At 39.7% G+C, this 22,313-nt stretch overlaps 2 protein-coding genes across 2 annotated transcripts in view; both read right to left on the reverse strand.

The window, feature by feature from the left end:
- Positions 1-2,015, reverse strand: part of dytn (dystrotelin) — a gene marked incomplete at its 3' end in the record, with an annotated part of 35,112 nt that extends 33,097 nt beyond the window's left edge. The window contains exons 1-5 of the mRNA XM_080775134.1: positions 1,897-2,015; positions 1,705-1,779; positions 648-849; positions 320-405; positions 1-7 (exon numbers count right to left, since the gene is read on the reverse strand). The exon at positions 1-7 is cut by the window's left edge and continues 85 nt beyond it. Coding sequence (XP_080631260.1) covers positions 1-7; positions 320-405; positions 648-849; positions 1,705-1,779; positions 1,897-1,915 — 389 coding nt within the window. The 5' untranslated portion in view covers positions 1,916-2,015. The remainder of the gene's footprint in view (positions 8-319; positions 406-647; positions 850-1,704; positions 1,780-1,896) is intronic.
- Positions 2,016-4,697: 2,682 nt separating this feature from the next.
- Positions 4,698-20,337, reverse strand: LOC308324012 (uncharacterized protein). The gene is made up of 9 exons (XM_080775908.1): positions 20,198-20,337; positions 19,499-19,673; positions 17,778-17,909; positions 16,524-16,625; positions 14,508-14,609; positions 13,637-13,738; positions 9,982-10,113; positions 7,399-7,500; positions 4,698-7,123 (listed from the first exon to the last, which is right to left on the reverse strand). The coding sequence occupies exons 2-9, from the start codon at positions 19,530-19,532 to the stop codon at positions 5,730-5,732; spliced, it is 2,100 nt and encodes a 699-aa protein (XP_080632034.1). The 5' UTR covers positions 19,533-19,673; positions 20,198-20,337; the 3' UTR covers positions 4,698-5,729.
- Between the last annotated feature and the right edge of the window lie 1,976 nt (positions 20,338-22,313).

A 22,313-nucleotide genomic window follows, 5' to 3' on the forward strand; every position in this document is an offset into this window, starting at 1 on the left:
ACCAGAGCTGCAGCGCGCACACACACACACACACACACACGCACACGCGCACACGCACACGCACACACACAGTAATAATAGATCAGTGGTTCTCAACCTTTTCAGGCTGTGACATCTCACAATAATAGGTCCCCCCCCTGTAGAAGTTGAGGCGTTACATTTGGTTTACTCAGGTCCCACAAAGAATGTTGTGACCATAGCCGATCTACAAGCTCACAATGCCTCGCAATGTGAGGCGTTGTGAGATTGTTAGATCTTGTTAGATCGGCTATTTTCACAATTTTTGCCATGATGTCATGTGTGATGAGGTCATACATACCTCTGTATTTAGCAGACAGTGTGTCAGCTGACAGGGCGATGAGGCACACCTCCACTGACCTGCCACTCACACACCCAGTATGACTCCTGTAACACACATGCAATTTAACACATTGTAAAATGAATAATTTACCAGACTAGAAACTGTGTACACGTGTGTGTGTGTGTGTGTGTGTGTGTGTGTGTGTGTGGGTGTGTGTGTGTGTGTGTATGTGTGTGTGTGCGTGTGTGTGTGTGCGTGCATGCGTGCATGTGTATTTGTTAGTCGCTGACAGCAACACACACACAGTGACTCTCTGTGCGCGTGTGTGTGCGTGCGCGAGCGTCACCTGTCATACAGCTGGTAGATCAGTCTACAGGTGTGTTCTGGAGCCTGCAGGGTCACCTGACCCGCAGCTTCCTGTGACACGCTGTGGAACATCCTGTTGAGGAGTTGCATCACTTCCTCCTCGCCGAGGCCAGCTTCCTGGTCCCAGACCCCGCCCACTGAGCGAAGCGACGCTTGGACAGGCTTGAGAGAGACCACGTGCACTGCAAAAGAAAATACGATCTATAAGCTCACAATGCATTGCAATATCACGCATTGTGAGTTTGTAAATCAGCTATTTTTGGCAAAGAGATTTGGTGTAGATGGAAAAAAGAACAGAGGCAACTCACGGTCAGTTTACCAAATCTAGACAGTTAAATGGTTAAGACCATAATATGACATGCACTTCTGCGACCATATCGTTTTTGTATCTCCTAGTGAAACAAGTGCTGGGACCTCGATCCCGTCCCCTCGGGCTACTAAGGGATCTACCGGTAAATGCAATTTGCATTGGCTTGTCGGCAGTTCGGCACTTCCTTGTTGCACAGTGTGTGATGCATTCACGGTGGGTCGGCATTGCACATTGTCAAATCATGTTCATTGAACCCGTATAAACCATATTGAACCACTATGAACGTTTAGAAACCAGTATAAACCATTAAGTCTGGAGGAAACCACCTAACTCCATTTTTGAGGTTTTTAATTAATATTATTATTATTTATTTATTTTCATAAATCAATACTATTGAACACCCTTTACGTCTGTGTGTTTGTTGGTCAAAAGATTATTGATCCAAAGTATTAAAACCTCATAACTCCTTTGGGCCCTCAAACTGTCCTAAGTGCAAAAGCAGCTATAACTCCATGAACCACCTCTCCCCCTCTCATGCAAATAATGTATATATATATAAAGTCACAATACCAACTTTTATGAGGCCGTATTGATTTGTTTTAAATATATATTATATATAATATAATATATATGGTTTTCTTCATTTCTAGAAAAATTAACATGTTTCATTTTCTGAAAGAATGTGTAGTTCGGTGGTTTCTCCGCGACAGTATAGAGCTATTCTTACTATAACACATCTTCTGTAGGGACAGCAGCTTCAGAGCAGCTCTGTAGACCGCGGGTCGCACCTCGTTCAACCCCTCTGGAGGGAAACAACAAAACAACAACAACTTTATTAATAATAACAAACAATATAATGATTATGATGGTGAGCAAGATACAGCCAACAGGATAGATGGATTCAATTTGAAAGACTTACCAACGCTATCCAGATCCATGGAGGGTGTACCTTAAGTTAACCTATAAGCATAAAATAAACAAATAAACATAATATAGGCCTATCACACAGTTATGTCCATGGTGAGATGTCCCACGTCACGTCAGTGGGTACCTAAACAACGCCAACGTGTCCGAGGCTAGTGGAGTGGGTACCTGAAATAATCAAAGTAATATCATATCACACTCTGAAATCAACATTATAATTGATATCACACCATATCAAGTCCAATGTCAGTGTACTGTACACAGGTCCGTAGCTGAAATACACAGTCATAAATATCATAATTTATCACACAGGTTAGGTATACAGTGTGTTGGAAATAATTGTTTCTGCAGTAGCATGTAAACTCGAAATGAGAAATTAAGTTCAAACTATTGGCTGATTTAAGGTTCAAAGTTCAAAGTTCAAACTAGGCTAAATTCAAACTAGGCTTGAATTTACACACATCTGGTGCAACCTGTGTATAGTAGCCTACAGTATGTGACTGAAAGCTGCTCAGGTCTTGGTGTTTATCTCAGTAGGACAACACTTTACACACAATCACAATAAACAGATATTGAGACAGTATCATATTGGGCAGGAGCCCAATGATAAATGTCAGTCATAATAACTCACCTGGTTGAAGACAACCTTCCCTTCAGGTGTTTGAGATGATGAAAAAAAGTTCAATGATTAGATGTATAATTATGGGATGTGCTGCTGCATGGGTTGACTTCCTTCTCTGGAGTCAGAACAGAAGTGCTAAACACAAAGCTAACAGATGAGATCCAGTGACTGACTGGATGAATTATGTATGAAGGAACGCCTCGGCCATGCTGTCCATCTGCTTCACAACACACACGCGCGCGCGCGCGCGCACACACACACACACACACACACACACACACACACACACACACACACACACACACTGACTTCTGGTGGATCATGTTGTTGTTGTAGGCCTACATGGTCTTCACCTCACTGGTATAATAGTAGCAAATAGGCTACCCAATTGTATCTTCATATTTGAAAAGGATATTTCATCTTTTTATTTTTTACGACTGACTGCCCCATTCTATTCAATACTTTGTCAGGTTAATGACGGTGTTTGACAAAAGTAGCGAAAATAGCCGATCTTATCTACAAGATAAAACTCACAATACATGTATGATTTTCCTGATGATAATGATGATGAAAGTCTGTCTGTGGCTTATATCAATATTTAAACAATGACAAATATCAAAAACTAACAAACAAACAAACCGAATAGCAGAATCATTGGCTTGCAGTTATCTTTCTGCCCTATTCATAATTCAACATTTGTGGTTTAATACTGCCATCTAGTGGGCACCTCAATTCAATCTCTATTGGTCAGTGCCTTCAATCCATAACACATGGCACCCCATACATTTGATTATTAAGAATAATTGTGTACATGTCTGTGGTTCTAGCATATAGAACATTTAAAGATTTCCCATGACCAGGTCTGTATTTGTCTTTACATTTTAAAATAGAATAAAATAATATAATAATAATATTGGTCCTCACTCCCCACTCCTTGTCACAGTATTTGCACGTACATGAAATTTGTCCTCATTTGCATTTACCCATCCTATAATCACTAGTCTAGGAGCAGTGAGCAGCCATGGTGAGCCTGGCATCATACTTGGGACAACCAGAGGCTCCCAGGCAGGCTCACTAAGCACTCAGCTTGTCTTCTTGACATTTCCCTTCAAGTCGTAAAAACTATCGTATAACTACACAATGATTAATACATTCATTTCCATTGCTTCAAAACATGTTTGGGTTAATTAGTCTCAATCGGGGCACACACTTGAAGAGTTTTCATCCAATTCAATTAAACATTGGTTGCTGCCGACACCAGACACCTAACCACTTAATTAACACCTCTATTCTCATTAAATTAGGTTGCAACTGTACTTGATGCTGTTCTTCATCTTACACCAAATTGGTGTAGGGTGGTGTAGGACCCTTGGCCAACAAGCTCGCAATGCGTCACGCATTGTGAGCTTGTAGATCGTCTATTTCCGTTGAACGTTTCTCCCAGAATGCTGGGGTTCAAAGGTTAACACTGTGGAGCTATAATAAAAAAATGACAAAAGCTATTTGAGGCTGATACAAAACTTCAACTTTATTGAACTATATATTTTTATTCTCATATAAGCTGAGTACGAAAGATATGAGTAGAATGAAATATATACATACAAACAGGTCATACGTTCCTGATATGAAAAGAGTAAGATGCATACTGTAGGGTAGGGTGAATGGTTAGAATAAATCACAATGGTATCAACACACACGGGCATGTGAGACAAACTGTCTAAAGTAGGTGACAAGGATTTGTGGCCACAGCAGTAAGACTTCTCTCCATTATTGATGTCCTGATGAATCAATAATGGAGTGTGTATGGATGTGCTCCAGCATGGATGCGCTGGTGATGGACCTTTAATGTTACTGAATGACAAAATCACAGCTAAATGGCTTGCATTCTATCCATTTCCTGATCGATCTCTTACCACATTGGTCACGGACAAAAACAGGTTTATCTCCAGTGTGTGTGTTTTCTATTTTGTGATGTGTTTTAAGATGTGAAGGTCGGTCAAAGTTCTTCCCCGCATTTTGATTATTATTACCAAACATACAGTACATTACTCACTTGTATGCCCTATATACATTTACGCCATTTGAAAATAGCAGATTTAACTCACAGTGCGTCGCGATGCAACACATTGTGAGCTTGTAGATCTGCCATTTTTGATAGATTGTGAACAGTGTGAAATGAGAAATTCTGCATGAGTACTTTCTACTATTGCTATTACTACAAACTACACACTACTGTCCTGTGGTCTTCAGCACCTTGGTGATCTCCTGTGCTCATGTGTCTAAGATGCCTCCCCACTGTCAGGTCATATTTGAATGGGAGTGGATGGCAGCCACTGTGAGAATTAGCTCCTCCTTAGGGCAGGATAAGGCCTTTCAGCAGGGGATGCTGAACGTAAGGAATAGGACGGAGGCACAACAGATGAATCTTTAATGCTTCAGGGCTTGCTAAACTCTTCTTGCCTTGTCCACAGCAGTAAGGCTTCTCTCCAGTGTGAATTATCCTGTGTGTTCTGAGACTAGAAGTTGTCTTTAAACTTTACACAAGCTTCTCTACGGTATGCTTTAATTTCTGGTGTTGCTTAAGACTACCCTGGTGCATAAAGCTTTTCTCACACTGATCACAATAGTAAGGCTTTTCTCCAGTATGGATGCGCTGATGAATCTTTAATTTACTTGCATCACGAAAACACTTCTCACATTGATTACAGGAATAAGGTTTCTCTCCAGTATGTATGCGCTTATGATACTTTATTGCTGCTAAATGACGAAAACTCTTCCCACATTGTTCACAATAGAAAGGCTTCACTCCGGTGTGGATTTTCTGGTGTTCCTTAAGTTTACACCTCATGGGGAAGCTTTTTCCACACTGATCACAGGAGTAAGGCTTCTCTCCAGTATGGATGCGCTTGTGATAATATAATTTACTTGACTGACGAAAACTCTTCCCACACTGATCACAGCAGTAAGGCTTCTCTCCAGCATGGAGGAGCAGATGAGATGTTAATGAATTTTTCTCAGTAAACCGGTTTCCACACTGGTCACATCGGTAAGGCTTCTCTCCAGTATGGATGCGCTGATGCGTTGTTAAACTTGTTTGATGACGAAAACTCTTTCCACATTGGTCACAGTTAAAAGCTTTCTCTCCAGTATGGGTGCGCAGATGGACATATAATGTATTCATGTGAGTAAAACTATTTCCACACTGGTTACAGCAGTAAGGCTTCTCTCCAGTATGGAATGTGCTGATGAATCATTAAATCGTATTGTCGATGAAATCTCTTACCACAATGTTTACAGTCAAAAGGTTTCTCTCCAGTATGGATGCGCTGATGAACCTTTACATGTGATTGTCGTCGAAAACTCTTCCCACATTGGTCACAGTGGAAAGGCCTCTCTTGAGTATGTGTGCGCAGATGGAGATTTAATGTATTTCTGTGAGTAAAGCTATTTCCACACTGGCCACAGCTGTAAGGCTTCAATCTAGAATGGATGCGCTGATGACTAATTAAATTTGATTGGTGATGAAAACGCTTACCACATTGGTCACAGTAAAAAGGTTTCTCTCCAGTATGGAGGCGCTGATGCATCTTTAAAGTTAGTAAATGACGGTAACTCTTCCCACATTGTTCACAGCAGTAAGGCTTGTCTTCAGAATGTATGCGCTGATGACTTTTTAAATCACTTGAAGTATAAAAACTCTTCCCACATTGGTCACAGCAGTAAGGCTTTTCTTTAGAATGTAATTTCTGGTGTGCCTTAAGGTTAGACCTTTGTTTGAAGCGTTTCCCACACTGGTCACAGCAGAAAGGCTTTTCTCCAGTGTGAAGTCTCTGGTGATTCTTAAGACGAGCATTTGTTTTGAATGCTTTCCCACACTGGTGACAGCAGTAAGGTTTTTCTGTAGTGTGAATTATCTGGTGTGCCTTCAGAGAAGGCTTTGTGGTGAATGTTTTCCCACACTGGTCACACCAGTAAGGTTTTTCTGTAGTGTGAATTATCTGGTGTGCCTTCAGAGAAGGCTTTGTTTTGAATGCTTTCCCACACTGGTGACAGCAGTAAGGTTTTTCTGTAGTGTGAATTATCTGGTGTGCCTTCAGAGAAGGCTTTGTTTTGAATGCTTTCCCACACTGGTCACAGCAGTAAGGCTTTTCTCCAGTGTGAATTATCAGGTGTGTCTTAAGATGATACTTTGTGGTGAATATTTTCCCACACTGGCCACAGCAGTGGCCACAGCAGCAAGGTTTTTCTGTTGTGTGAATTTTCTGGTGTGTTTCTAGGAGAGACTTTGTGGTGAAGCTTTTCCTGCACTGGCGACAGCAGGAAGGCTTCTCTTTAGAATGCATTTTCTTTTTGTGTTTCTTCAGATAAGACTTTGTGGTGAATATTTTCCCACACTGGTCACACGAGTAAGGTTTTTCTGTAGTGTGAATTATCTGGTGTTGCTTCAGATAAGGCTTTGTGGTGAAGCTTTTCCCACACTGGCCACAGCAGTAAGGCTTCAGTAAGATACCTGAGGCAGGGAATCCCAGGAAATCCTCATCACTTTCCTCTTTAAGCATGTGGTGGATCTGTTGGTGCCGTTCTCTGTCCATGGCTTCACCTGGACCACATTGGAGAAAACAAAACATGGAATGTGTCACTTGTGTCCCACATGGAGCCAAACATATAGACCTGCTAGTGAGGAATTCACACCACCTTGGGTAAGAACTACTACTACTACTACAAAACTACAAAAAGAAAAAAATAAATGTCTGAATTATGTTTGTGATTTTAACAAAAATAAGAGAGAAAAGAGCTCTAGTCTGGCTGCTACCGCAAAGAGTAAGGGGGCAGAAAGCAAGAAATAATGCAAGAAAGAAACAGCATGAAACATACCGAGGTCCTTGTAGTCTTCTTCGGGTTCCTGTTTAATAGAAACAGTACTGGCTGGAGCTGGAGGACTCATCTTCACCATCAGGCTGGACTGTAGAGACTGGTCTGAAATGAAGGAACAGAATAAGGACTTTCATGTGACATGGATGGCTTGTACACAAAGTCTGAATGTAAAACAGAGGGAACAGAGGATGTGAATTGAAAATTTGAAAAGGTGTCTTCAAAAAGTGTTTCAAAGACCCGGACAGTAACACAAAATACATCACCAACATTCAAGTGATGTTGAACTTTGGTAGAACCTTGGGTTGTAGATACCTGGAAACGTTAAAAAGGCTAAACATTGAACCAATATTTGTTGAGCAAAAGCACATATTGCACTTATGCTTTCAACAGAGGCGTTTTGTAGCACGACGCAAAGTGCGCATTTGCGTAGAGTCCCGAGGCGGTAGAGGCCCCAAGATGATCAACATTGCAGCCCGACAAGCCTGATCCGTAGCAGTTGCTTTTTCCCCAATAGTGAATGAGTTTCCAACCACGCTACGATGGTTAGTCACTGCTGCTATTTCCAATACAATTTCAAAATAAAATAAATAAAAATGTGTTGAACGATCACATATCCAATAGTATAGAGAAAGGAATACTCTTGTCTTGAAATGTGCAATGTTTTAGTTTGAAGGGTACCCCTTAACTTGACGGTCATCGTCAGCTGTACGTCGTTTCCTCCCAATGCATAAAACAAAAACAGCAAACAGACCAGTCTGCCCTGGACATACGGAATATTATAAACTGTAATATGAATACAAGACTTTGGGGTAAAAAAATGTGTTCATCATCCATTTCAGAACTCTGTGAGTAAATGCTGATATGATGATGACGTTTTCTTTCACTGCAGCACCCAGTGATGATGTGTTGGTTGCAAGTTGTCGCCAATTAATCCGTCTCTAAAATGTTCAAATATTAATATTTCATATTCTTGGCATTGGCTCTTGTTGCACAAATGTTGGTCTAATCAAATGCAATGCAAATATAGGCTACATTATATTTTGTCATGAAGACAAAAACAGCTGCCTGTGCTGAGCTTGTAGATACATATTTTTTGGGGGAAGTCGCAGCAATGTCGTGCAGGTGGTGTTCTGTGATTGAATCATGTCGGTTTGTTCGCTTGCACTTGACTGAGTGACTGCAGCCACCACCATGAAAAATTATCCAAATTTATCCTATCCTCAAAAGAAGAGGCTACTGCTATTGGTACTAGCGCTGCTGTTAGGCTCAGTGATGATGCTTCTGATGAAGATGATGGTGGTGGTGGTTGTGGTGATGAAGATGATGATGGTACTACTAGGGCTGTTACTACTACCAGTGACAGTAGTGACAGTGAGGCTAGTTAGTCTGCTAGTTAGTCTGTCATTGAGGACAAGGTGCAATCTGAACAAGCACAGTCACCTGCAGTGAGTGACACCATACCTGATTACCTCTTTGACCAGGAAAGCTGAGTGATAGGGAGCGGTGTGACACTGTCATTAAAGGGCGCAAGCGCACGCGCATTGCAGACGCGCACAATTTCACGGGCGCACGAGGAGCCCCCTGCTAAAGCTTTGCTGACAGCCCCCAGATTGCTAAATCCGCCTCTGGCTTTCAACCATGAGCTGGCAAAAATATGAACCAGCTATACGACAGTTTGAAGGCTGATAAATATGCCAAGCCACTGCAGAACAAATCTATTTTTTTTTTTCTTTTTTTTTTTAAACATGTTTATTCATTTTCTTTATATTACAGAAATATTTTCAACAATTGACATATATTTTTCCCCCCCACATCCCTCTGGCAGCACAAATACAAACAAAATCTTAAAACGAAATGAATTGACAATAATAAATACAAAACAAAAATAAATAAATAATGACAAAACAAAAAATAAAACGAAAATAAAACACATTACATACAGTTAAACAGATTCACAATGTCCATCACAGTTCCCTACCCCCACCCCCCAGCTGACTACTCAGATAACCACTATACATCCAAAGCCTCTTCAATATCACCTCGCCTAATGAAGTTCAAGAAATTCTCCCATATCTTATAGAATACCTCAGGTTTCTTCCTAATTGCATAAGTTAGTTTTTCATGTGCCAAACTGGTTGTTAAATTCCTCAGCCAAAAGCCGATCGTAGGGGCATTGACATTCTTCCAACATAGCGCAGAACAAATCTATTTAATTAATTTCATCATGAATCATGATTACCAAAGAGACCAAAACGTTAAGACTATGTTATCACATTTGGTTTATTTTAGTACATGAAAAGGCTTTTATTTATATTTAGTATAGTAGGCTACTCATTTATGAAAGACAGACATAATTAATAGCATGAACAAAGATATATTAGATGTTAAGATGAATACAGTGCTACACTTTTTTTGTATACCGCCTCTGGGGTCAATAAAGGTGTACATTATCAGTACTCAGTATAAACTCAATACTTATGAGTTTATATCGACTATGACTATGACTATGACTATATCCATATAATTTTACTGCAATAACAACATAGACAAAACATATTTGTTCATGTTTAACACCCCACTCACCACACTCAAAGTCCTGGAAGTGCTGGGGTAACCGTCTCTGTCTCTTCCCCCGGGCTGGGAGCTCTGGTGAAACAGTCCTGGCTGGAGATGGAGGACTCATCTTCACCTGCAGGCTGGACAGTGGAGACTGGTCTGGAATGAAGGAACAGAATCAGTTATGTTAAATGACATGGGTTGTAGATGAAGGTTGGATCTAAAACAAGAGGGAACAGAATGTAAAACATGATTTAAAAGAGGCAGTGTCAGTGATCATCATTCCCATGCTTCAAGCAATCTTTGGTAGAAACTTGAGTTGTAGATAACTGGGCATGATACAACAACAAATACTGTCCATCTTTATTATCCCTGCAATAACAACATGAACAAAACATGTTTTTACAATCTATATATTAGAATGTATTACAACTATGATAATTATATAGCCCTAGGATCATGGCCAAAAGAAAAAGCCACACACCAGTGTAGTTGAGTATTTAGCATATAAGTCATTATAAACAGCTTCATAATGCCCAACGTGTGTGTAAAAAGATTGTAATCTGCTTATAACACTAATTACAGTTAGAAAAACTGTAAATACAGTTAAGCAGTAACCAGATTACAATCATTTTTAAGGAACATTATAAATGCATTATAGGCATAGTCTGTAGACTAAAGCATGGGATGCATAATCGTGTAATTTTTTTTAAAGTAGACTGGTGAGTTTTTACTCTGTTAACATATAGACATCCATATAACTTGATCACTGGCTGCAGGCTTCAACATGGTATCAAGTGTTGCTACAACTCTGCTCCTTAGAAGATGTTTAGATTAACGGCACCGTCGTTTGGTGGATTTATTCCTAAATGCTGCGCATTCATCATCATAGGCTCTGCTATAGAAGAATACCACTTCACATTGAAACATCAACTTCATAGCCTAAATAAACAGGCCTCGGCTTACCTCGCTGCTGCGCTGCACACCACCGTGGGAATAAGGGGGCAAAATGCGTCTTAAAAACAGGCTACAAAAGTATAAGCAAGGACAAATGCATATTCCCGCTCTCGTTCTTGGCTCCTTTTGTCAATGGAAAGCTCATTCTGTTGTAAAGCTCATACTCATCGTCTCTTTTCCTGCAAGATCTTAAGCCTGTTAAATAACATGAGAAATATCCCTAGCCTTGCCATGCCCATGACCTATTTTAAAACAAAATGTGAGACACCATGCAGAGGCAATATTAGATGTCTGGTCAAATGTGACATCAAAGCATTTAATAGCAACTCAAGTAGGCTAGGCCTATTAGGTTGCTAACCCCGTTGTCCCATCCCGTCCCACACAAGCGATACTTCTGTCCCTCAAATTAAGTTTGTTCACCCTAGCTTCATCACAAATGACAGGTTTCATGAACATCTCATAAAGGCTTACATGACCACAGCAGTGTGCGAGAATGTAACAATTAACTTTTGGCCACTTGAAGAAATAACCCTTTTTCCATAACTTAGGTTTCATTAAATCCAATAATTGTGTGCATTTTTGCATAATGATTCAATGTGTCAAGTCTTCAATGTAACATATACCAATGTAACATAACTAATGTGCATGTACTCAGTGGACAAAGTGCTCAATCCCACTCTTTACCATAAGTAATCACTTACTCAACTTAAAAGTTAAAGTACTGGACTACTTCCTTTTCAAAAATAAAAAGTGCATGCTTTTAAAACACTTATTCAAAAGCACACATTAAAATATTTTCTTTAATATCAACTACAATAAAATATATTCAAATTATCAAAACATGTTGTGATGCAACACGTGGTAGTTTTGTATATATATATTTTTTAAAAGGGCTTAATTAAATTCTTTGTATTCTTGTAAGATTGAGTTCCTTCTTTATGTAGTGGAGTCAAAAGTCCAATATTGGTGTTAGAAATGTATAAGTAATAAGCTAAAAACAAGTCAAAACACGGATCTCAGGTAGTTTTATTGTCCGTTTATCACATGTTTACGTGTAAAAAAAGAAAAAAGGTGAAATTATTTTTCATACATGCTCCCATCATTTCAGTTTTCAGGAAAGGGAAGAATAGAGATAAGAAAGAACGAGATAAACAGGTCGTCTGCTATTCAAATATTCCAGATATGAGTTGAGTGAAATAATATACAAGCAGGTCAGATAATCCTGATATAGATAAGAGTCAGATATGGTATACGCACAAATGCTGTATATAGGGGGCATGGTTATGAGGCAGTTATAATAGCACAACGGAATATCTCAAGCAAAAGTATAAATGAAAAAAAAATGATTTTCCATTCTATCGTGACTATCGGACTATTCATGTAGCTTGTTGGAACGGCCAGCTCCAACAGCTGCTGCAACCATTTAAGTGTATGATTCACCGAGTGATACATCCATCCAAAAATGGTTGCTAGAAATATACAGTATATACAGAATACTATATTATTATCCCACTTTAATAGCCGTGCCAGGACTTAGCTTAGACCCTGGTGTATGTTGTTGGTGCCCTTTTAAAGAAATGTGAGCACCCTCCAGTGCCCCTCCAGTGGTCACTGCATGGCATGCTCCCTAAACAATCTTTAAATGTCCCGACTGAGTAAAACTCTTCCCACATCGTTCACAGCTATATGGCTTCTCTCCAGTGTGAATTCTCTTGTGCGTTGAGAATATAACACTGGTCACACTTAAGGCTTCTCTAGAGTATGCTTTAATTTCTGGTGTGACTTAAGACTATTCAAGTAAAGCTTTTCTCACATTATCACACAATCACAGTAGTAAGACGTCTCTCCAGTATGGATGCACCGATTACTTTTTAAATCACCTGAACTTCAGGCTGAAGTATGAAAACTCTCCCACACTGGTCACAGCAGTAAGGCATGTCTTAAGCATGTCTTAAAACGTACTGGTGTGTCTGAAGATGATACTTTGTGGTGAATAGTTTCCTACACTGGCCACAGCAGTAAGGCTTTCCTGTAGTGTGTATTCTCTGGTGTGTTTCTAGGAGAGACTTTGTGGGGAAGCTTTTCCTGCACTGGTGACAGCAGTAAGGCCTCTGTTTACATTGCATTTTCTGGTGTTTCTTAAGATGCTGGCCTTGGGTGAAGCGTTTCCCACACTGACCACAGCAGTAGGGTTTTTCTCTAGTGTGAATTCTCTGGTGTGTTTTTAGGAGAGAGCTTGTGGTGAAGCTTTTCCTGCACTGGTCAAAAGGGAGATGTATTGGTTTCGCTGGGGGCAGTGCAGAACAGGTATCTGAGATAGAAAACAGATTATTCATACATATGTAAAATAGCAATATTGTAGAGATCTGCAATTTCTCAGATGAAGTCATTTGCAGATACAAAGATATATGCTAACATTCTTTAATGGACACCAGCGACATGAAGATACAGCCAACGTTTGTATAATACAAGAACCGTCGGACCGAGTGGTCGGCGGAAAAATCGAGGGGCGAGATGGTTTAGGGGCGACCGTACCCGATACCACTGGAACAGGTCTCTGGTCCTGTCGGTTATTTTTTGAATCAGGAGGGACCCATGAAGAGCTATTTATTTTGATTTATTTTTACTTTACAGAGATCAGAGAGATCAGAGACCAGAGCGCTGGCTGCCGCCGCAAGGAGTAAGGGGAGCAGAAAGCAATAAATGATGTAAGAATGAAACGTACCAAGGTCCTTGTAGTCTTCTTTAGGTTCCTGTTGAATAGAAACAGTCCTGGCTGGAGCTGGAGGACTCATCTTCACCTGCAGGCTGGACTGTAGAGACTGGTCTGAAATGAAGGAATTGAAAGGACTTTCATGTGACATGGATGGCTTGTACACAAAGTTTTAATGTATAACAGAGGGAACAGAGGTAGTGATTTGAATAAGTGTTTTTCAAAGACTGGACATTAACACAAAATACATCCCCAAGACTCAAGTGATGTTGAACTTTGGTAGAACTTTGGGGTTGTAGATACCTGGACACGATAAAAGACATTGAAACACTGAACCCCTTGGGTCAACATTCTTTGAGCAACAGCACATATTATACTGTATTAAATGTAAAGGGAGGAGACAATGAGACATGCACATCCACACCCAAAATTGGGCAGATGCTAAGCAAAAAGATATAACATGAGCAGCAGCACAAATCCTACAACTGGAACCTACAGTGTGCAGGGGTTCTCTTTTTAGTACACATACGGTATTCAACCATTAGCTGGGGTGTAAGGTGCCATTGACTGAAATTATATTGACAGAAATATGAACCAGCAATGCCAGTTTGAAGGCTGATAAATACGCCAATGCACTTCAGAATTTAAACAATTTAATTCATTTCATCATGAATCATGATTACCAAAGTGACCAAAACGTAACACCATGTTATCACACTAGTTTAATGTAATACATGAAAAGGCTTTAACTTGTATTTAGTAGTAGTAATCATTTGTGAAAGACAGACATAACGGATAGCATGAGCAAAAATTATGACTTGCGCAAAGCACAAGCGCAAAGGGGGCAGAAAGCAAGAAAAGAATGAAACAGCATGAAACATACCGAGGTCCTTGTAGTCTTCTTCAGGTTCCTGTTTATTAGAAACGGTCCTGGCTGGAGCTGGAGGAATGATCTTCACCTGCAGGCTGGACTGTAGAGACTGGTCTGAAATGAAGGAATTGAAAGGACCTTCATGTGACATGGATGGGTTGTACACAAAGTTTGAATGTAAAGCAGAGCGAACAGAGGTCGTGAATAAGTGTTTTTCAAAGATAGTAACGTAAAACATCACCAATATTCAAGTGATGTTGAACTTTGGTAGAACCTTGGGTTGTAGATACATGGACATAAAAGACTAAACATTGAACCCCTTGGTCAACATTTGTTGAGCAACAGTACACATTTCACTTATGGTATTCAACCATGAGCTCATGCAGATGTTGGTTGCCATTGACAAAAATACGAACCAGCTACGCCAGTTTGAAGGTCGATAAATACGCCAAACCACTGCAGAACAAATCTATTTACCGACCAAAACTTAAGACAACGCTATCTCACAGTAGCTTATTTTAATACATGAAAAGGCTTTCGCTTGTATTTAGTAGTAGATAAAGTTCTCAAACTCTGCCCTGAACTGGACCTGGCCGGACCGGTACCGACCCAACGGTTTAGGGCCGAGCCTCAGGCTCAGTGATTCTTTCTTTTTGTGTTTCCTTTTTTCTAAGAATGTTATTATAATAAAAATAGCAATTCTGTTATGCGTGTAAAGTGTAGGCTATAGCCTACATGTATGTATTTATTATAAAGAGGGCTGCGCTATAGGCGATTCATTGTGACAGGAGGACGACGAGTGGAGGCGGGTGGCGCAGTGCACTGGCATTACTGCACGCAGGTAGCACAAAGTGAACGGAACGGTGGTTGGTTATACTGCTGGCTGGCCTCTGGTTTGCAAAACTTTACACACCAAATGAGCTTCTAACCAGTTAACTTGCCATATGCTTAAATGTTTTATCACACATTATTATTATTATCACACGATAGCTGAAGCGTCAGGTTTCCGTCATGTTGCACTGAGCCATCTCGTTAAACCCAGCTGGCTGCGATGAATAACCTAATCATTAATCAACGTCATCAAACGATCCATATAAATGATATCACACACACTTACGTGTATAGCGTTTAGAGTTATGAGTTGATGACCACGCAATGTTACAGTCCACTCCAGGCTACTACAGGCTATTTGATTTCCAAAATGCTTAGTATTATAACCTCCTTCCATCAGTGCGCCGAAGCCTATGCTCATGCCTATGCCTATGCGTGCCTATGTCCAAAATAACATCTGTATAAGCTGGACTGTAGAGACTGGTCTGAAATTAAGGAATTGAAAGGACTTTCATGTGACATGGATGGCTTGTACACAAAGTTTGAATGTATAACAGAGGGAACAGAGGTTGTGAACTTTGAATAAGTGTTTTTCAAAGACTGGACAGTAACACAAAATACATCCCCAAGACTCAAGTGTTGTTGAACTTTGGGGTTGTAGATACCTGGACACGATAAAAGACATTGAAACACTGAACCCCTTGGGTCAACATTTTTTGAGCAACAGCACATATTATACTGTATTAAATGTAAAGGGAGGAGACATGCACATCCACACCCAAAATTGGGCAGATGCTAAGCAAAAAGACAGGGTTCTCTTTTTAGTACACATACGGTATTCAACCATTAGCTGATGAGGGTGTAGGGTGCCATTGACTGAAATTATATTGACAGAAATATGAACCCGCAATTGCCAGTTTGAAGGCTGATAAATAAGCCAATGCACTTTCAACAGAATTGAAACAATTTAATTAATTTCATCATGAATCATGATTATCAAAGTGACCAAAACTTAACACCATGTTATCACACTAGTTTAATTTAATACATGAAAAGGCTTTAACTTGTATTCAGTAGTAGTAATCATTTGTGAAAGACAGACATAACTGATAGCATGAGCAAAGATTATGACTTGCGCAAAGCACAAGCGCAAAGGGGGCAGAAAGCAAGAAAATAATGAAACAGCATGAAACATACCGAGGTCCTTGTAGTCTTCTTCAGGTTCCTGTTTATTAGAAACGGTCCTGGCTGGAGCTGGAGGAATGATCTTCACCTGCAGGCTGGACTGTAGAGACTGGTCTGAAATGAAGGAATTGAAAGGACCTTCATGTGACATGGATGGGTTGTACACAAAGTTTGAATGTAAAGCAGAGCGAACAGAGGTCGTGAATAAGTGTTTTTCAAAGACATCACCAAGAAAGAAGTGATGTTGAATTGTGGTAGAACCTTGGGTTGTAGATACCTGGACATAAAAGACTAAACATTGAACCCCTTGGTCAACATTTGTTGAGCAACAGTACACATTTCACTTATGGTATTCAACCATGAGCTCATGCAGATGTTGGTTGCTGTTGACAAAAATACAAACCAGCTACGCCAGTTTGAAGGATGATAAATACACCAAGCCACTGCAGAACAAATCTATTTACCGACCAAAACTTAAGACAAAGCTTATTTGAATACATGAAAAGGCTTTCGCTTGTATTTAGTAGTAGTAAAAAAGTTCTCAAACTCTGCCCGAACCGGACCTGGCCCGACCGGTACCGAGTCTACCGACCCAACGTTTTACCTTTTTTCTAAGAATGTTATTATAATAAAAATAGCAATTCTGTTATGTGTGTAATGTGTAGGCTATAGCCTACATGTATGTATTTATTATAAAGAGGGCTGCGCTATAGGCGATTCACTTGTGACAGGAGGAGGACGAGTGGAGGCGGGTGGTGCAGCGCACTGGCATTACTGCACGCAGGCAGCACAGCAGAGAGAAGTGAACGGAATGGTTGTTTATACTGCTGGCTGGCCTCTGGTTTGCAAAACTTTGCACACCAAATGAGCTTCTAACCAGTTAACTTGCCATATGCTTAAATGTTTTATCACACATTATTATTATCACACGATAGCTGAAGCGTCAGGTTTCCGTCATGTTGCGTCCGTCATTTCGTCATTTCACTGAACAGACAAAACATAATTTTATATGTTAAACATTATTTTGATTAACTTTAATTAAATAATGAATCAATCCTGGAGGGCCCCCTTGTGGTCATGTGTATGGGTTCACATAACCCAACAAGCTTATGCAAATTAGTAATTACGCCACTGAACACTACACAGTCCAACCATGAGCCGACCAACACTCTCCCTAGTAACCCACTCACCCCACTCAAAGTCACACTGTCTCTAGTAACCCACTCCCCCCATTCAAAGTCACACTGTCTCTAGTAACCCACTCACCACACTCAAAGTCCTGGAAGTGCTGGGGTAACCGTCTCTGTCTCTTCCCCCGGGCTGGGAGCTCTGGTGAAACGGTCCTGGCTGGAGATGGAGGACTCATCTTCACCTGCAGGCTGGACAGTAGAGACTGGTCTGGAATGAAGGAACAGAATCAGTTATGTTAAATGACATGGGTTGTAGATGAAGGTTGAATCTAAAGCAAGAGAACAGAAGGTGTAAAACATTTTCAAAGTAATCCAGAATACATTCCCAAGCTTCAAGCGATCTTGAGTTGTAGATACCTGGGCATGATACAACACCAAATAGTGTCCATCATCTTTATAATCCATCTTTATTCCCTGGAAATCATTTTCTCAGCAATAAGTTTGGACCAAATTAGACTTGTTTTCTGATTCACTGGCCCTCTGGTTCTGGCCCTTTTGGAGGGTCAGTGGCTTTCCAAGATCACTGGCCCAGAAACGTCAATCAAGAATTAACGCTCATAATAAAGGAAGAAAACATACAATACAACTAACTTCTATGCATTGCTATGAAGCAATTGTTAATTTATTAGATTGAAAATATCATGGTCATTGCATAATAAATACAATAACATATCTGCTATGAGTATTATTTTTACAATGCACTTTCAATTCAAGAGGTAGCCTACAGTAGAAAGATTATGTTAGGCTACTCTTAACATATCTGATTATTTTAGTAAGTGGTGTCACATTCTTGTCACACATTTGTACTGCAGCTACCCAATTAATTTGTAGGCTGATTCAGTAGAACTCATGACTTGCGTGTTGTGTATCATAATATGTTGGCAGACGTACACTTCTGTATACTTTAGAAAGTAGCCTATATATTTTATTTTATCTTGTAGGTCGGCATTAAAATAGAGATGATACCATCGATCGGCCAATATTCACTCCAAATGACGTGATTGGTGATCTGCAATGTACCCAATATGGATAAACCAATCTTTTATACCATTTAATTAAGTGGTATCAAAGTCAATCAGATATATAGTATAATATTGTTTTACATATGATAGACCTAAACATCCCTCCCCACACACAGGGAACAGTTTTAATGTGGGGTTTGACATAAAATAATTTAGGAAATATTACAATTTTCGCCATACGTACATCTGTATCGGAAGTCCCAAAAAACCTGATCGGAGCACCTCTAATTAATACAGATCTGACAAAAGGCTAACAGTATAACAGTATAACTCCAGCAGTTAAACCCAAGTGGGCAAAACCTTCTCTCTTGTTTACAACCTGTCACTCTCCCTCAAATATTCAGCTAACTTTCTTCTCTGATTTTGCCTGGTATTTGGCCAGTTACCAGTGGATTTAAAAACATTTCCATTTCCAAAATTACCACACAAGATGCATAGTGTTCAATATCACTGACTGCATCGGCGTTGATATTTTTTTAAACTTCATTCAAAGCACCAATGACCACGTGGAGCCTGCCTGGAAAATTACATGGGGGTCCTTAATGTGGTGTGGGCATGGCAACATATAATAATAACGCATTATGAAATGATTAGAATGAATTACAATTGTGAGAATTATATAGCACTAGAATCCAAAATAAAGTCTGTGAGTGACCAATGTAGAAGTGTGATACTTTACCATAGTCATATATAAACAGCTTTATTATCATTTAAAATGTGTACTTGTGTAAGTGTTTCTAACCAAACTAACTTTAATGTTAACTTATGTACATACCTATTCTGTATAACTTGACCACTGGCTTCAACATGGTATCAAGTGTTGATGCTACAACTCTGCTCCTCAGAAGATGTTCAGATGAACACTGGAGAATGAACTGTGGGCTGTTGGGTTGTCTCTTTGTTGTGATGTTTTCCAGTTCCTCCAGGAAATACACGGCACCGTCGCTCGTCTGTTTGGTAGATGTATTAAGTTTAAATGCACTTCATTCAACATCACGCTAGAAAATGCACCAATGCATATTGCATATAATGATGAAACACAATAATTAAGTAGCCTAACGCATTCGTTTTAGGAGAGAGATATGGGCGGAGCCGGAGCGTGCCTAAAAATGACTTGTTCCCCGGTCACCATGTTGTTTGTTTGTTAAGACAAAACAAACTAGCTACTCGAAAAGATGAGTCAGTTTCTGAGATGGAAGCCTATGGTTGCTTGATCGACAGATGAAAGATAGTGTGTAGACAGTCCAAGTATATAGTTGCTTGCTCGACATGAAGCATGCATAGGACCACGTGCAGTTTGCGTTTGCAAACAACGTGACGCCGAAAGTGGGCTCTATAGGTCACTCACTACGTCTAACGTCTCTAGCCCTGAAACATGGGCGTCATGTGAACCATGCTACTACGTCCAGTCCTCACTACGCTCGTTAAACATCAACCTCATAAATAGTCTAAATAAACATAGGCCTATGCTTACCTCGCTGCTGCGCTGCACACAAACGAGAAGGGAACGAGTCCACTTCACCAAAAATGCGTCTTAGCAACAGGCTTACACTGTTCCTTAAACGATTACAATGTTAAGCATGCATAAATATTGCCGCTTCTCCTTCTTCTTGGCTGCTTGCGTCAAGTTGCGTGGAGCTACAAACCCCGCCCCCTCCCTCTGGGACGCGCGGAAGGAAGGAGGGAGCGCTCGTTTTTCCCATATTGACTTCAGACCTATGCTTCAGACAGACAAACACTAGGAAACTAGTAATCAGGACTGTTTTTAAAAGGGATGACATATTCTATTCACATATTTTAGACTTCACAGCAACTGGTGCAAAAAAAATAAGAATAATTCATGAATAAACAATTCAACACATCTATGCTATGTGTTGATCTGTCATTCAATATTGGCCTTTTTTGTTGATATAATTGTTAAATGCTTCATCTACAGGTGACCAGATGTTCCCCTTTGCGTGGGACAGTCCCTCATTTCCAACTAAGACTTTTCAGGCTTCCCACTCCCACAATTAAATTGAGACCCTATCCCACATTGTGACTGGCAGGCTCAAATGCCATAATAGTTGGCTTTCTGTTGTACAGCTTTCGTTGTCTCTTTTCCTACAAGATGTGTTTTAAGCCTGTTAAAATAACAAGAGAAATATCCATAGATACAACCCATTTAAAAAAAAGTCAAGCTCAGATCTCAGGTAGTTTTATATCACAGGTTTACATGTGTAAGAAAATAAAAATAAAAAACAAGCTCCCATCATTTGTAGTTTTCAGGAACGGGAAGAATAGAGATAGAAAGAACAAGATAAACAGGTCAGCTATTCAAATATTCCAGATATGAGTTGAGTGAGAATTATTATATATATAGAATATAGCAGCTCAGATATTCAGTAGAGTCAGATATGGTATTTACTATTTTCACAAATGCTAGGGTGCATGGCAATGGCAAAGATATGATGCCATCCCCTTCCGATTAACTTTCGGCCCCAACCTGTAAATACTGTATATTTCATGTTTAGAGGAAATGTATATGTTGCCTTAAATTATTATTGTTATATCACTTACTATTACTATGTTAACTTATTATTCATGTCATGTGTGAGTGGATAGGACCCGAATGGAAACAAGGTCGCAAGGTCTTTCTTCGGTGAAATCCTTTTTTGGACAAAAATGCATGACTGTACTTTGTGCTGTTTGCATTTATGTTGCCTAATAAAGTATTCAATCAAAAAAAAAAAAAAATGCCGTGAGTGATAGTAGCACAACGGAGTATCTCAAGCAAAAGTAAAAATGAAAACAATGATTTTCCATTCTACCGTTGTTGGTAGGACTATTATTTCTGTAGCTTGATGGAACGGCCAGCTCCACCACTGACCCTGGTACATTTGAGGTGATTCATACTAAACTCATCATGCATTTATGCACAAATATTATTCTGATGAACTTGTTTCTTTGTGGCATATCAGAAACAGAAACTCAATGTTGAAAGATATCTGGATTCCTCCTGTACACGTATACTATAAAAGCATTATCAAATAATCAAAATCAGTTTGATCAAAGTTATCAAACACAAATTATTGGTTTTAATAGAGATAAAATCACACCCATGTGAAGTGAGGGGAGCTCTTATCATCGTACAATCGTACATCATCATGGTGTAACATAGACACTTTGCCTATTTGCTCAGACACTATGACATAAAATTCTCCATTCATTGTCAATGGGAATTTAATGTTTGTGTAAGACAAAAATCACAGCCGTGTGAAGTGAGGGGCGCTAATATGTCTAACTCATGTTTATTAGGTGATGTATTTGATATAAAACAAATGGTGCCAGCACAAACCATTAACTCTTAAATAAAGAGACAATATGACATAATGGACAATATGACTTTTTCCCTTCATTGTCAATGGCGTTTTCAAAACAAACATTGAACTAAAAACAAACATTAAAACTATATACGAGGCTCAAACATTGACACTAACACGATTTGCTCAGACACTATGATGTAAAAGTCTCCATTCATTGTCAACGGGATTTGTTTGAGACAAATATCGACACCAATAGCTGAATATAGGAGGAGCTAGCGCCCCTCA

Source organism: Protomyctophum bolini (assembly GCF_963924005.1).
Source record: "Protomyctophum bolini genome assembly, chromosome: 11".
Lineage (NCBI taxonomy): Eukaryota > Metazoa > Chordata > Actinopteri > Myctophiformes > Myctophidae > Protomyctophum > Protomyctophum bolini.